Source organism: Phyllostomus hastatus, unplaced genomic scaffold, assembly GCF_019186645.2.
Source record: "Phyllostomus hastatus isolate PE091 unplaced genomic scaffold, TTU_PhHast_1.1 phas_contig_210, whole genome shotgun sequence".
NCBI classification, from domain to species: domain Eukaryota; kingdom Metazoa; phylum Chordata; class Mammalia; order Chiroptera; family Phyllostomidae; genus Phyllostomus; species Phyllostomus hastatus.
The window spans coordinates 5,856,001-5,872,300 of NW_025333737.1; the positions used below are offsets into that span (position 1 = coordinate 5,856,001).

At 37.1% G+C, this 16,300-nt stretch overlaps 1 protein-coding gene across 9 annotated transcripts in view; it reads left to right on the forward strand.

The window, feature by feature from the left end:
• RHOT1 (ras homolog family member T1) overlaps nt 1-16,300 on the forward strand; it is a 60,806-nt gene that overhangs the window by 24,841 nt on the left and 19,665 nt on the right. For all 9 annotated transcript variants that reach the window (XM_045836171.1, XM_045836174.1, XM_045836173.1 and 6 more), the window contains exons 7-15: nt 1,074-1,182; nt 1,483-1,584; nt 6,340-6,438; nt 7,016-7,124; nt 7,877-7,997; nt 10,341-10,425; nt 10,795-10,940; nt 12,456-12,556; nt 15,796-15,926. In XM_045836171.1, coding sequence (XP_045692127.1) covers nt 1,074-1,182; nt 1,483-1,584; nt 6,340-6,438; nt 7,016-7,124; nt 7,877-7,997; nt 10,341-10,425; nt 10,795-10,940; nt 12,456-12,556; nt 15,796-15,926 — 1,003 coding nt within the window. The remainder of the gene's footprint in view (nt 1-1,073; nt 1,183-1,482; nt 1,585-6,339; nt 6,439-7,015; nt 7,125-7,876; nt 7,998-10,340; nt 10,426-10,794; nt 10,941-12,455; nt 12,557-15,795; nt 15,927-16,300) is intronic.

A 16,300-nucleotide genomic window follows, 5' to 3' on the forward strand; every position in this document is an offset into this window, starting at 1 on the left:
GCCTCCATCTTGCCGGAAGTCCAAATGACCGCATTTTAAAAGGTCCAGCAGTCATGTCATTCCCCCAGTAGTTTCCCATTTTATACTTACAATAAAACCTGCACTCCTTACTACATCTGTGAGTCTTTACATGTTTGGGTTTTTGCTCCTCTCTTCAACATTTCCTACTTCTTCCCTTTTGCTTGGGAGCCTTCAGCCACTCTGGGATTTTTTTTTTTGTTCTTTGGACTAAGGATGTTTTTCAGTCTGGGCCCTTTGTACATGCTCTTTCCAGCCCGCTCTTTGCTGGCTCTTCATATGGCAGATTCCATTTCATTGTTCACTCACTGATCCAAATGCCACCTTCTCAGAGAAATGTTTCCCTGACTATCACACGTAATTACCATATTTTGTTCTGTATAATGCACACTTTTATGCCCAAATTTGTGAGGGATATATAAGGATGCACAATATTCATGGGTAGTACTAATTCCATATCTATATGAATGTTTTAAATTCTTTTATTTATGCTTATGCATTAAAAGTGTAACTCTAGAAGGCAATAACTATATCTGTATGCAAAACAATACATTGGAATACAATAATTGGTTTTGTTTCTAAATACATGGAAATAAAAAATTGAATTAAAAAATTAAAAGGTTTTTTCCTGAAAGTTTGGGCCAAGAACATGGGTGCGCATTATACATGGGAGTGCATCATACATAGCAAAATATGGGTAGTTCCCCTTCATTACTCTATCCCATATCCCACTATTTATTTTCTTCATAGCACTTACAGACTTGGAAATTGTCTTATTTGTTTGATTATTGTCCGTTTCCTGATTTTTACTACTAGACAGGGATGGGACTTTGCCTATGTCCTTACTGCCTAGAACAGCACCTGGCTTCTCGTAGGTACTCAGTAAACATTTGTTGAATATGCTCTCTGGTGGGCTTGAGCTGACTACAATAGAGGGTTCACATTGGGGAGACTGAGTAAAGCTTATTAGTTAGAATGGATTGTGACGTGCATTAAAATATAAATCTAATGGTTTTTGCCTTCTTTCTTATTGCAACGTGCCCTGTCCATTTCAGGCTGCCTTTGATACTGGTTGGGAACAAATCAGACCTAGTGGAATATAGTAGTATGGAGACCATCCTCCCTATTATGAACCAGTACACTGAAATAGAAACCTGTGTGGAGGTATGCCTTATTTGATTTTGAAATTTGCTGTTGGTGAATTCTCACAAAACTGAAGTTTGGAACAGGAAAGTGGGAGATGTAGAGGGGATGCATTTCCTGCTGTCGGTGAAGTCTCGTGAACCAAACCAGGGAACTGGAAGTCAGCCTCTGAGCTCTCTGTGGGCAGTCGTCTTGTGATGTCCACTAAGAAAAATGCATTGTTCGGGGAATCTTATTACCTTGTATTGATAGTTTTAAAGTTGTTTTTAGCTCTCATAGTTGCTTTCAGACTGTAAAATTTTAAACTTTTTTTTTTTTTAGTGTTCGGCAAAAAACCTGAAGAACATATCAGAGCTCTTTTATTATGCACAGAAAGCTGTTCTTCATCCCACAGGGCCCCTGTACTGCCCGGAGGAGAAAGAGGTAACCCGCTGGCCCCCAGTGTGTGTTAGTAGGGGATGGAATGTGTAGGTAGGGACTCGGGTATGGTAGAGATTTTTTGGTAACTCTTAAGTATTGTTGTAAGCTTATGAAATTTATTGCTTATTATACTTACATTTTCTAGGTACTTTTCTTCAGGTACTCACATTAAATATTCAGAAAAGTATTCCAGATCAAATACCATTTCACAAAATGGCCTTAAAGCAAACAGAAGAATTAGCAATAACAACCAGAAGTCCAAAGACTTAGCTAAGGGTCTGCTTGCTTCGCTGCTATAAAGTCCACAAACTTAGAAACACACACAAAGGAAAAACTTGTGCAGTTATTTGATGTGGGTCCAACATGTGACACAACTCAGATACTCGTTTTGTTTTTTAGCTAAGAAACACAGTAGTGCCTTCATGAAATATCTAAAATTTAACAGTATTTTGCCATAGAACTTTTAAAATTAATTAATTTTTAAATTAACTCACATGCCATAAAATTCACCCTTTTAAAGTGTACAGTTCAGTGGTTTTTAATCTATTCACCCAGTTGTGTGTTCATCACTATTATCTAATTCCAGAACATTCCATCATGCCAAAAAGAAGTCCTGTACCCATTAGTAGTCCCCCCCAGCTCTCCAGCCCTTGGCAACTAGATACCTGCTTTCTGTCTGTATGGATTTGCCTTCTATGGACTTTTCATACATGTACAATTATACAGTATGTGGTCTTTGTATTTGACTTCTTTCACATCATGTTTTCAGGGTACACCCGTGTTGTAGCACGTGTCAGCCTTTCATTTCTTTCAGTGACTAAATAACACCTCATTGTGTGGATATGTTCCATGTTCTGTTTATCCACTCGTCTGCTGGTGGACTTCTGGATTGTTTCCACTTTTTGGCTATTTTGAGTAGAATTGCTATAAAGATTAACAGACAAGTTTGAATATCTGTTTTCGATTCCTTTGAGTGTATATTTAGGAATGAAATTGCTAGCTCTCCTGGTAATTCTATGTTTAACTTTTTGAGGAACCACTAAATTGGATGAAGTTCCAGTTTTGCCACCTTTGCCAGCACCTGTCATTCATTCCCCTCCAGCCCCTTCTTACTTACTGTAGTCGTCCTAGTAGGTGTGAGCGGTGTCTCACTGTTGTTTTGATTTGTATTTCCCTGGTGGTTAGTGGTGTTGCTCAGCTTCTGAAGTGGTTATTGGCCATTTGTTTATCTTCTTTGGAGAATTGTCTAAGTCTTTTGCCTATTCGTGAGTTGTCTTTCTGCTGCTGAGTTTTTAAGAAATAAAAATGCAGTTTTTTTTCAGAAACAGTTTATACTATAGATGAGTGGTTGGCTGACTTTGACCTGTGGGCCAAATTTGGCCTGCCATTAGTTTTTTGTATAGCCTGTGAGCTAAGAATACATTTTTAAATGATTGAAAAATGTCAAAACAAGTGATGTTTTGGGAAAATTACATGACATTTAGACTCCATCATTCATGAATGAAGTTTTACTGCAACGCAGCCGTACTCGTTCCTTTATGCCTGTCTGTGGCTGCCTTCCTGCTGCAAAGACCAAGTTGAGTCGTGGCAGCAGAGCTTATGTGGCACTTGCGTCACTTCTCAGTGCTGACGTGCGCGGCTGAACTGTTGAGTGCTGCTTGGTGCAGAGCTAACCTCACCGACGCAGTTACAACTTGACAGTATTTCAAGTACTAAGTGTATTACTATACTGTGATGTTTTATTTTATTATCAGTGCTTTACCTGTCCTGCCAAAACAGGATGAGAAAAGTCGATTTTTAGTTGGCAAAGCAGATACATATTCTAAACTCAAATTACGGTTCCAGCAAAGGAAATTTCCATGTTTCATACTCCATTTGACTGCAGTTGAGGAGCTCCTGCCCAGCCTTCCATTGGAACTCATCAGTCTGCAGTGTGATGACACACTAACAGGCAGAAATCAAGAAGAGAATCTAATGTAGTCCTCTAGACACTTCCCAAGCAATGACTGTGCCCAATAAAAATTATGTTTGTGGCTATATATCAGTATTGGCAGTTTATAACTCTTTCAAAGGTAATATATATAAAATCTGATTACACATCAGCATTAACAGATAAACATTTGAAATCAGTTTTTAGGATAGGGAACACTAATTTTTGAACCCCAATTTAGCAAAATGTTAACTCTCCAAAAAGATTTTTATTTTTCTAGTTAGTAGACCTATATAGCAAGTTTATACTCAGTTACTATTATATTTTTAATTCCATCAGTAAAAACTGGAAATTTGATTCTCTCTTGCTGTGTAAGTATCTCCATGGCATTCTTGATTTTGCTTAATTATTTGCTTTGCAGCCCTTTACAAAATGAGTGCTGACCTCTGGTATAAGTGATTAATCTGAGTTGTCCCTCAATCTGACCCTGATTTACTTTTCCTTAATCCTGGTTCACTGACCCTTAATTGGAATACTTCCTTCTAATTTACTCTTAATCCTGAATTTCCCAGATTTGCTTCTTAATCACTAGGCATGCTTATTAAAAACACAGGTTGTGTTCTGATTCAGCCAGGTGCTATATCTTATAATCAAGGAAATTTGGGAAATGGTCTCAGAGATTTACCTCTGAGGCCTCAGGCTAATAGTGGTACATTAAATCCCCCCTACTAGTTTGTTCTCAATTGCGACTCTTTTCTAAATCAATTATTAGTTCTATTAACCAACCCCCTACCCCTCCTCCAATTCCCTGCATAAAATACCACCATCTGTTACTCATTTCTTGGATGAACCTGCCTGAAGTAAAATCTTCAGATCTTTAGAGACTTTCCCTTTTTTACACAAGAACAAGCTTTGAGTCTAAGCCTATACCAGAAACTTTTATTTAGACATCAGTAATACCTTGTAACACAGTTTGGAGTCATCAAGAAGATCATATTAAAAATTAAAGCCTAGACTGCACATATGTTTTCAGTGTTGATGAACTCGGAAGCAGAGGGACCCGTGGAGCCTCTGTTCACCTAATAATGAAAATATGTGACTTCTGTGTAATAATGTTTACTGCGTGGGAGTTCAGATGATGCATGTGGAAAATGAGTTTATTACTGTAAAAAAAATGTTGCAGCTTTTAATGAAATAATTTTTAGTATTTTTTAAAAGGAGTCATTTTTTGGTGTTATATTTTCAGGTGGTTAATATTTCACTGTCATACTGAGCCAGTATCTCTTAGAACACTTTAGCTTCTGATGAGTTTCCAGCTTTCATGAAAAATATATCACTTTATTTTTCTTTGAATTACATTTCTAATGGAGGTTTTTAGGATATGAGGAATAACCAGTTGCACAAAATAAAGTTATTTTTAGATTCTTTTTTTGTATTTTTCTAGCTATTGCTACTTTTTGCAACATTTAGGTTATTATGTAACAATTTTTAAAAGGAGAGTAAATAAAATATAACAATGTAATCATCATTAATCTTGAATATCTAGTATTAGGATCACATTAATAGAAGCAATATCTTCCATTCTTTATTTTTAAACAATTCACCCATGATTGTAGATGTTATACATGATAGTCCACTTAGTACTCTTTTATAAAGGAAGCCCTATCCAGTGCTCTCTAAATGCTTAATTTTTTTTCTCAGTTCTTTCTAATCTCTTTATTTCTTAGGTTTTATCTTTTTCTCATTACATCAAATTGCTCTCCTAGAGACCCCATTTAAAACAAAAAGGGATTGTCTGTGTGTGTTTGGGAAAATAACTGTTTGCGATGTTTAAAGGCATTTCTTTTCTGCATTTGAGTTTGGTAGCATGGTCAGGACTCATCGTTACTGTTTGCTCTGGACGGCCACGTGGCTGAGGTTAATAAGTGCGCGTTTCCTCACCTTGCCGTGTGGTTTCTGTGACTCAGGCGTGTCCGTCACAGACCTGCTTCCAGGTTTACACGGAGCTCCATGATCTTCCCGAAAGATTCGTTTTCTTGCAGTTGTTCACAGTGATTGTCCTGTGGCAGTTACACAAAACGGAAGCTTGTGGGCCTTATTTTAAATAGCCAGATATTTGTTCTATCCATTGTAAATCCTAAAACAAATGTTAAGAAAGTTGTCAAAATATATTTCCAGTAGCCATACTTAAAAAGTTGTATAGAGCCACAAAAGGTGGGATTCTTTTCCAGTGTAACCCTTATCTGATAATAGGAAGCTGGTAAAAGCTTTACATTTACCACCAGCACTGCTTTGCTGCCTGTTTGCAAATAAGCACATTTTATGTCCCGGCTTTGACAAACACACGTGCACGAAACACAGGTTAAAACGCTTAGTTTCATTCTGATACCAGAAGGTGGATGGTCAAAAATCACGAGTTCATTATACCTCGATAAAGCTGAAATTTTTAAAAAAATCCAAAGTTGGGAAGGAAAACCCTCAGTTATATAAATCCACTGAAATTCTTTATGAAATGAGGGAGGGCATAAATAAATATTTCTTTATGTGACTGGGAGAACGAATCTTCTCTAAAGATGAACTACCCTCGGAAGACTCGTGGTCATGAAGGGAGAGTTGGACCGTTCCAAATAGAGATCCTCATTTACTTAAAAAGGTTTGGGTATAGAAGTGAATGGCTTTGCTTCCATTCATTTTTCATGTTGGTTGTATTTGCTGTTACATATATGACAATGAGAACAGCCAGAATTATTCTTAGCCTTACTTAAAGTCATTTGAAAATCCCAACTATTTTAATGAAAACAGTTGTTTGTCTTCTCAATGATTTGCAGATGAAACCAGCCTGTATAAAAGCCCTTACTCGTATATTTAAAATATCTGATCAAGATAATGATGGCACACTCAATGATGCGGAACTCAACTTCTTTCAGGTGGCCTTCTCTTTTTCTGGCATGTGCATATGTTGGTGTTTTGGGGGGGGCGGTGTTTGTTTGTTTTAGCTGAGTAAAGCTATAAGAATTTATTAGCTTAAACAATTAGCTTAAACAATGATATGTTGATAAACTTGAATTTTTTTTATGTAAAACGATCTTTCACATCAAGCTATTTAATTAAGTCTTTGTCTAGGATCAAAATTGTCTTGTGCATAGGAATTAAGGAGACTCTTCGGTAGCTGTATTTTCATGGTGCACAGTGGATATATTAAGGATGACTTGAAGTCTGAACTCTGAATTATTTTTCTTTCTTGATTTTGTATAACATAGATTCACAAAGAGCCCTGTGTTTTAGAAATGTGGTGGGGAGAGTAGGGACAGTTTCTTTCCTTCTAAGTATGACATATTTTACATAAATAAGACAGAGATCATTGTAATATAGAATTTGTTTCTTTTGGTTGTAGCTCACTGATTTAATATTACTTTGTAGATTAATATTTTTGTGTATTATTTGTGGTTTTAATGCCAGTTTTTAAAAAATATATATATTTATTTCTGTATTTATTTTTGCTAGAGAATTTGTTTCAACACTCCACTAGCTCCGCAGGCTCTGGAAGATGTCAAGAATGTAGTCAGAAAACATATAAGTGACGGTGTGGCTGATAGTGGATTGACACTGAAAGGTGAGTGCATGGTGTTTTCCCCTTTTTGAACTTCATAGTTTCAAAATTTGGCATAAGGTGAAAGTCTTTACAGCCATATTTATATTTTAAGGAAATGTTAATATGTACTGGTGTTCCTAAAATCTAACTTGGATATGTAGGAGTTGAAAGAGACAGACTGTTTGGTAGGGATTGTTGTCCTTACTGCTAGCGTAAATTAGAGGAAGGGAATTGGTTAGATCTCAGGAATGTGGAGGCTCATCAGAGGAAAAGAGATTTCTGGTACAAAGAAATTTATCTTAAAGTTTTTTCAACTGATAAGCATCTCAAGTAGAAATTTTTAGGGAGGACATTTTGTCTATCAGTAAAATTTACCAAGTACAAAATGTTCCCTGTAGAATGTGTGATAGAATCACAATAAAATAAATGAAAACCAGAATATTGTATTATAAAACACAAAGATCTATAAAACAGTTTCCTTTGTTTTTATCATATAACTTTGTGAATGTCAATACATTCCTTGGGATATGTTTTTGGCTCTTCCATCCAGGGTCTTCTCTTGCTGGCCTGGGTGTTACGTGAAATGATTCTGAAATCAGCTCTGTTTTTATTGAGACACTTGTGATTTTGTTTTTATTTGACCTTCAACATGCAAAACTTGTGTGCATATGTTTATGAATGTAGCTCTTGCCATTATGTGTTCCATGCTTTTCTCCCATGGATTCTGTGCCCTTTCTCACATCAACTGTATTTACTAATTCATTTTATTTCAGGTTTTCTATTTTTACACACACTTTTTATCCAAAGAGGGAGACACGAGACTACTTGGACTGTGCTGCGACGATTCGGTTATGATGATGATCTGGATCTGACACCTGAGTATTTATTCCCCTTGTATGTACCTTTGGCTTGCTCATTGATTTCACTTGCCAAGTATTTTCAAGTTTTATTTAGCACATAGGAAGGCATTAAGGTACTCAGGAATAATTTAGATTTATAGAGCGGTTTATAACAAGGTTTCTCAACCTCAGCTTTATTGACACTTTGGTCTGGATAATTCTTTGCTGTAGAACCAGTCCCATGCATTACAGGATGTTTAGCACCTCCTTCCCCCGCTGTGACAACCGAGAATGTCTAGCATCTCTAGAAACTGCCGAATGTTCCCTCAGGAGTGAAAATCATGCCCACTGATTTATAGCATGGCTCACACTTTTCCTTTTCTCATGGAAAATAAAAGAATTTTTTTAAAATTCATTCTACAACAAATTTTGAAATCAATGAATTTTGCAGTGTTTTTGAAATCAGGAGAGAAGTATTGATATATTGATTAGCTTTTTTTTTCATTAGTCCTTCTCCTCCCTCTGTTTTTTTTCTTTTTTTAAGATTTTGTTTGTTTATTTTTAGACAAAGGGGAAGGGAGGGAGAAAGGGAAGGAGAGAAATATCACTGTGTGGTTGCCTCTCATGCACCCCCTACTGGGGATCGGTCCTACAACCCAGGCATGTGCCCTGACTGGGAATCGAACTGGCAACCCTTTGGTTTACAGGCTGGTGCTCAATCCACTGAGCCACACCAGCCAGGGCTATAGCCTGTTCTTAGCTCAAAATAAAATAATGATTTTTCCTTAATATCAGTCTATTTGTGGTTATTTTCCTTTAGATAATGCTATTGTAAGTTCTGTTTGTTTAAAAGTGGACCCCGAATCACCCCAAAACAGGAGACTCCCTTGCTGTAGGATGGCACTCCTGTAACAGGGAAGTGACTGCCCAGTATCTAGCCTTTGAGGCTTCAGCCTCTTCTTCACTTTTCTAGCATGTAATCTTCATGATGTCCTTCTTCGTGTTAGCATAGCGCCTCTAGCTGTGTAAGCATTCAGAAAGGCTTTGTTGTGTTTTTCTTCCCCCATCACTGAGGAAGCAAAGTTCCTTCTCGTTGGATATCTGGTCCATTAATCAGTTCTGAGTTGAAACCTCTCTTGTCAAAGTTATTAAATCTTGGTTCAAGTAATTTTCCAGATTTTTCAATAAATCTGTATTAAATGAATGTTTGGGTTTGTTCCAGGACCTTTTGTAGTTTTCTGTGCCACTTACGTGGGGTGATAAATTATATAAGGGGTTGCTTATTGCTTTCTTAAGTATGGCAGTGAGGAAACACCATTTCTTAAGGCTTTGTGGCTTACACTCTTCTCTCTTTCAATTTCTTTATGTTATCTGCCTTGAATTTTCTGCAGAACAGCCTCTCAGAGCCACCACTTGAAGCTTTCTAGCTTTCTTATTACACTTTCTACCTCTGTCCTTCACACTGCTGCTAGATTAAAAAGATACATAAGTACAGATTTGGCCATGGCACTTCCCCTCAAGACAGGATAAAGCCCAAGCTTCTTAACATGGTATACAAGGTCATTCATGATCTGCTCATGCTCACTCCCTGCCTTTATTCTAGAAGTAAATACTGAACTATTTATAGTCCACCAATCATGTTGTTTTCTACTCAAGGCTTTTGCCCTTGGTATTTTCACTCTCTCTCTCCTTCTCCCCTCAAATTAATGCCTCTTGTCTTTCAAGCCTTAATTCAGGTAACAGCATCCCTCAGCAGTGCTGACACCTTTCCACCCCTAAGCTGGAGACGTTCTGTTTCCTGGGGGCTGCCCCAGCGTTCTCAGCTGACCCACACTCAGCCTGTGCTCTAGTTCCGTTGAGGTAGTGCGGTTATCTGTTTGTGGTTCTTCTCGCACTTGAATGTGGTTTCTTAGAGGAGGAAGCCTGTCTTGTTTTTGTGTCCCTAGTACTTAGCTCAGGGCATTTGATAAATGTTTGCTGAACTAAATTTAGGGTGGGTCAGCAAGGTCAAATCAGCCAGAAATATGTCTTTTTACATCATTTTCAGTTCATTACAGTGTTGGCATAATTACGACTTACAACTTGTTTTTATATAGGAGGAGCAAACTCATTACAGTTTGATCAGTATTATTTGTAAAATTTTTATTTCAACCTGCTCTTACATATGTTTAAGAAAACCTTACATGTCACCTGGGAATGAGCGTTACTGTGACCCTTGAGGATTGCTGTGCCCCTCTAGTGACTTTTCCCAGGAAAAATCTGAATGGCTCCAGCAGAGACATTTTGTAAATGGCATTATCCCACAAAAAGATTTACCACAGTTTTATATTCATTTCTTAAATTAAATTTTAATATTTGATTAATGATTTGTTTTACTCTTAAATTTTTTCATCAACAGGCTAAAAATACCTCCTGATTGCACAACTGAATTAAATCATCATGCATATTTGTTTCTCCAAAGTACCTTTGACAAGCATGATTTGGTAAGCTTGTAGCTGCAGTTTTCCTTGGTAAAATATTTTTCAGTGAGCATTTAATAACTGTGTTCCCTTAGCTATGGGGTACTTATGTCACAGAGCCAAAAATTGCGTATACTCTCTTAAGTTAAACTAGCAAAAATACTTTCTTTTATTTATTTACTTTTACTTTTTCGAGATGAAAAGGTCTGGTTTTTATAGACTCTTCTATAAGTTTTCTTATATACGTGTAAGAAATTTTCTTGATAAAATGTAAAATTTCTTGTCATGCGTTAGTTTTTAGAAGCATAGATTTACTAGACTGGGGGCTTTTGTGTTTGGGAATTATTGGCTTAGATATCTAAACATTGTGTGCACTTCCTTGTGTATCTTCAGGATAGAGACTGTGCTTTGTCACCTGATGAGCTTAAAGATTTGTTTAAAGTTTTCCCTTACATACCTTGGGGGCCAGACGTGAATAACACAGTTTGTACCAATGAAAAAGGCTGGATAACCTACCAGGGATTCCTCTCCCAGTGGACGTGAGTATAGAGCTCATCTGTTTCCTCTGAAGTTACCACTAGTTTAGAAATACAGTGCATTACATGAATCATTTGCAAGTTTCCCGATCTTAGAAAGTGCTTCAGTTATAATAAGCAGGCTTTATAGTGCTGCTATCTCTAAGATTAACTTTAGATGTTCTAGAAATTTATCAGGAAGGGATGGATCTGTTTGTTTTTGGATGATGTACAGGGAAACGGTTATAAGTCTCACATCAAAAATGAGCTAAATTTTAATACTTTTTTGATTAAGAGAATTGGAAACATCATTGCTACTGCACAATTCTTACACCTTCAAAATATGGGGAGAGCATATTTTACTTCACACTGAAGACTTAATTTAAGGGTTTTTTGCTGTTTGTTTTTAATGTATTCTTAGTGAGGGTTTGTCTACAGTCTGGGTACAGCTTAGTTGCTGTTTTATCTCGGGTGCTAAGAAAATCTTCTGGTCATGTATGATTTAATTGTATGAACTCATGTAATTACGTTTGTCTTGGTGACTAACTTTTTGAATGCCAGAATGTATTCTTTTTCAAATCATAAAATAAACTGAGTTCAAGTACGTTTCTGTTATTTTTGCTCCTTTCACAAACCTTTTCAGATTTAAATAAGTTCTCAACTAGCCATTAGTTGCAGTATACTGTGTTTGTGTTGGCCAAAAAGTCTGTAAGGTTTTTTTCTCTAAAATAAAAGACACATTTTTCATTTCCACCAATAACTTTATTGATGTGGATATTTTGAGTATGTTGGCTGTCTCCCATGTGGTATAATGTTGATTGTTCTCAATTAGTGTCTTGGTTTGATCATTATTAATTTCAAGCGGTCTACCCAACCATGGAACATTTTCCAGTGAGAAATCTCTAGCATGAAATTTCACAAACCACTTTTGACACATTTGATCAGTCACAGCACCTTCTCCATGCACTGCACAAAACTTTTGGTTTGCATTTTTACCTTTTTTGAAATAATAAAGCTTAATATACTGAAAATTGCTTATTTTCTTTCATCTTTAATATTAAAATGCCTGCACAGAAATTCACCAATTTGATCATTTTTTTAATGATGCTGATGTGACAGCTGTTACAAATATAATCTAACAAAATTGTTTTGAATGAAGTTAAAGATGACTGTAAGTGCTACTAGGGCCATCTTATGGAAAAAACCTAAACTTTTTGGCCAGCCCTAACTTGGGAAGCAGATTATATAAAAAATCCCAGCTCTAGATTTTACCAGCAGCTCACTGCTTGTGTATGTGGCCTTAATTTCTCTGGGCAGGTGGAGCAGATACAGGAATCCCTCCATGTCTTAGATTCTCCTGCCTTCTTGGCCCTAAGAAGAGCATTGTAGAAAAAATCGTGGTTGGGCGAATGGGAAATTAAAGTAGTCTGATAAAACTTATCTGGGTCTGGTGGTAAAATTACTTGAGCTACTGGCATTTTCTTTTCTATAAATGTTCATTGAGGAACTTCTCGCGTCTTAAACTCTTCTGTCTCCCAGGCTCACGACCTATTTAGACGTGCAGCGGTGCCTGGAGTACCTGGGCTACCTGGGCTACTCCATACTGACCGAGCAAGAGTCTCAGGCCTCAGCACTTACAAGTGAGTGTCCAAGTACTGATTAGTAAAAAAAAAATTAGAAAAATTTTTAAGATTTTACTTCTATATGTAAAAGTGAAAATAAATATGTCTTTGCTTGTTGTTGTGTCTACATTCTCATTTGTTTTCCTTGTGACTAGGTCATTTCCTTCTAGTTGAGAGGCTTGATTTTACTGTTTATCGAAAAAGGAAAAGTAGAGGTTTTACTTCCAGTTTACCCCTGAGGTTACTCCACGGATAAATCAGGGAGGGCCATGAGCATTCAAAGTATGGTTTGTCCTGTTTTAATTTTCTTTGAACATTAAAAACAATGCCAATAACACATGATCCTGGTATTGAACTGATAGTACATATCTCAGCCTTTGTTCCATTTTCCACACTAATCAGTTTCTCACAAATCTTGTAATTCTTGCCAAGCAGTGTCCTCCACTTAAAAAAAACCCACGGTATGGAAATAACACACTAGGGAACTGATATTTGAAGAGTTTCTTATATCCTAATTGGTGAGGAAAAAATGCCATATCTTTCCTAATTGGTGAGGAGAAAATGCTGTATCTTACAGGAAGCTTCAGCATAGGAAGACAACTAATGTTAAATTGACAGAGCAAATACCCTTTAACACTTAACCGATTAGACAGTATTTAATTCAGCATCAAAGAGTAAGGAACTAATTGCTAGCCAGCGTGAGGTTTTTTTATGCAACAAAATACTGTGGACATCTTTCTGTATCTCTAATTATGCTTTTATATATCTTTAATGGTAAATAATGCGTCATCATATGGATGCTTAGTTACAATTGAATCTTTTAAGCTACAGCTTAAGAGCTCTTTATCTCAGGGAGAGATCCCATTGCTCTGCTGATACAGCATCATTTTCTGGTCTGCCTCTTTTACAGATTTACATTTTGAAAGGCCAGTGAACCCCAGAGTGCATATCCCTTTGCCATTTATAGATCCAAGAGAGTGCAGATTTGAGAGAGCATCTTTGAGTTTGTAACTTGTTATGACATACAAGTTGCAAACTCAAAGATACATACACACACAAAATCAATGAAATATAAGGTTGACTATATTTATTGTAATTTGAATTCATTTTAGGATATCATTTTCCTTATGAAAGTATACTAATTTTACGATTAAATACATTTCATTTGGTTACTAAAAGTTCATTTTATAGCCAGCTTTCAGAAATGCAGCTTTTCTAGTAGGTGAGGCCTTTCTGTATTATATTTAGTACTTTTTTAAAGTATATTTTAGTGATTATGCTATTACAGTTGACCCATTTTTTTCTCCCCTTTATCCCTCTCTGCCCAGTACCTCCATTCCCTCCAGCATTCCACCCCTCGTAGTTCATGTCCATGGGTCGTACATACAACATCTTTGGCTTCTCCATTTCCTAGGCTGTTCTTAATCTCCTCTTGTCTATTTTCTGCCTACTCTTTATGCTTGTTATTCCCTGTACTTTTTCCCTCATACTTCCCTCTCCCCCTTCCCAATGGTAACCCTCCATGTGACCTCTGTTTCTGTGACTGTTCCTGTTCTAGTTGTTTGCTAGTTTGTTTGTTTTTTTAGGTTCAGTTGTTGATAGTTGAGTTAGTTGTCATTTACTATTCATAGTTTTAATCTTCTTTTTCTTAGATAAGTCCCTTTAACATTTCATATAATAAGGGCTTGATGATGATGAACTCCTTTAACTTGACCTTATCTGAGAAGCATTTTATCTGCCCTTCCATTCTAAATGATAGCTTTGCTGAATAGAGTAATCTTGGATATAGGTCCTTGCATTTCATGACTTTAAATACTTCTTTCTAGCCCCTTCTTGCCTGTAAGGTTTCCTTTGAGAAATCAGCTGATGTCTTATGGGAACTCCTTTGTAGATAACTGTCTCCTTTTCTTTTGTTGCTGTTAAGGTTCCCTCCTTATCTTTAGTCCTGGGTGACAATTATGATATGCCTTGGTGTGTTCCTCCTTGGGTCCGATTTCTTGGGAATCTCTGGACTTCCTGGAAATCTATTTCCTCCGCCAGATTGGGGAAGTTCTCTTTCATTATTTGTTCAGATAAGTTTTCAATTTCTTGCTCTTCCTCTTTTCTTTCTGGCACCCCTATGATTCCAATGTTGGAATGTTTAAAAGTTGTTCCGGGGGTTCCTAAGCCTCTCCTCATTTGGTTTAATGTTTATTTCTTCCTTTTGTTCCAAATAGTTGATTTGAGTCCCAGTTTCCTTCCCTTCACTGTTGGTCCCCTGTATATTTTTCTTGATTCCACTTTGTCTAGCCTTTACTTCTTCCTTTATTTTGCAGCCATACTCAATCATTTCTCTGAGCATCCTGATAACCAGTGTTTTGAACTCTGCATGTGATAGGTTGTCTATCTCCTTGTGGCTTAGTTCTTTTTCTGGAGTTTTGATCTGTTCTTCCATTTGGGCCATGTTTCTTTGTGTTAGCACACCTGTTCTATTATAAGGGGTGGAGCCTTAAGTATTCTCCAGGGTGGGGCAGACCAGTTTGCTGCACTGTGGCACTGTGTGGGGGTGGAGTGCTCAGAAAGGGAATAGTGCCACTTGGTTGGTTCTCGCCATGCTTTCAGTCACTTCCCATACTACTCATAAGCAAATTGGGCCCTTCTGATTCCTGGGTGGGTGGGTTTGTGTACATTCTAGGACCCTGTGGGTCTCTCCAACGGACTGTCCTGTGAGTCTGGCAGTATCTCCCACAGCCACAACCCCCACAGGTTTTTACAGCCAGAGGTTCTAAGGCCTTGTCTTGCCTGTGCTGGAACCCTGGGTTGCACAGTCTGTCTTGATCCCCAGTTGTTCCCGGAATGTAGGACCACCCAGTCCACCGGCAGGGCCCTGCCCACCCAGTCTGCCAGCCGCTGCCTTGCTGTGTATCCTCTCTACACCAGCTTCTGGTCTCCGCCCCTCCTAAGCCTAGATGAATGTTTCTTCTTCTTTAACTCCTCGGTTGTCAGACTTCCACAAAGTTAGATTTTCTGGCAGTTTCTAGTTGCTTTTTGTTTTTAAATTGGTTGTTATCCTTCTTTTGGTTGTGCAAGGAAGTGAAGCATATCTACCTATGCCTCCATCTTCTTTATATAGTACCTTTATTTCACACACATCTTGACTTTTGTACGGTATGTTTATTGATAGAGGTGGTAAGTAGTAATACCCTATTATGCAGAAGGTAAAATGGAGGCTCAGTGAGTCTCAGTGGTACCTAAGTAGGTTCTTTTTTTCTTTTTAGTAACAAGAGATAAGAAGATAGACCTTCAGAAAAAACAGACCCAAAGAAATGTGTTCAGGTGTAATGTAATTGGGATGAAAAACTGTGGAAAAAGTGGAGTTCTTCAGGCTCTTCTTGGAAGAAACTTGATGGTAAGAATTCTCAGAATTTTTTATACTCACAAGTTTACATATTTTTTATAGCCATTAACCTTATTAGATGATCACTAGAATTCAGTGACCAATGTATATTATTAGTACAATCTAAAGTGTAACAATAATCTTATTGACCTGGCTTTATACTTTGTTTTGTTTTGTTTTGTTTTACTCTTTATTTTTAATATACTTTCTTTTTTATTCAATTTGTTGGGGTGACATTGGTTAGTAACATTATATAGCTTTCCAGTGCACATTTCTATAATACGTCATCTGTATATTGTATTATGTGTTCATCATTCTTCATTTTTTTGATGATATTAGCTATCATTTGCCCTTTTTTTAAGCCAGTGTTTAGATGAGGATTGAAT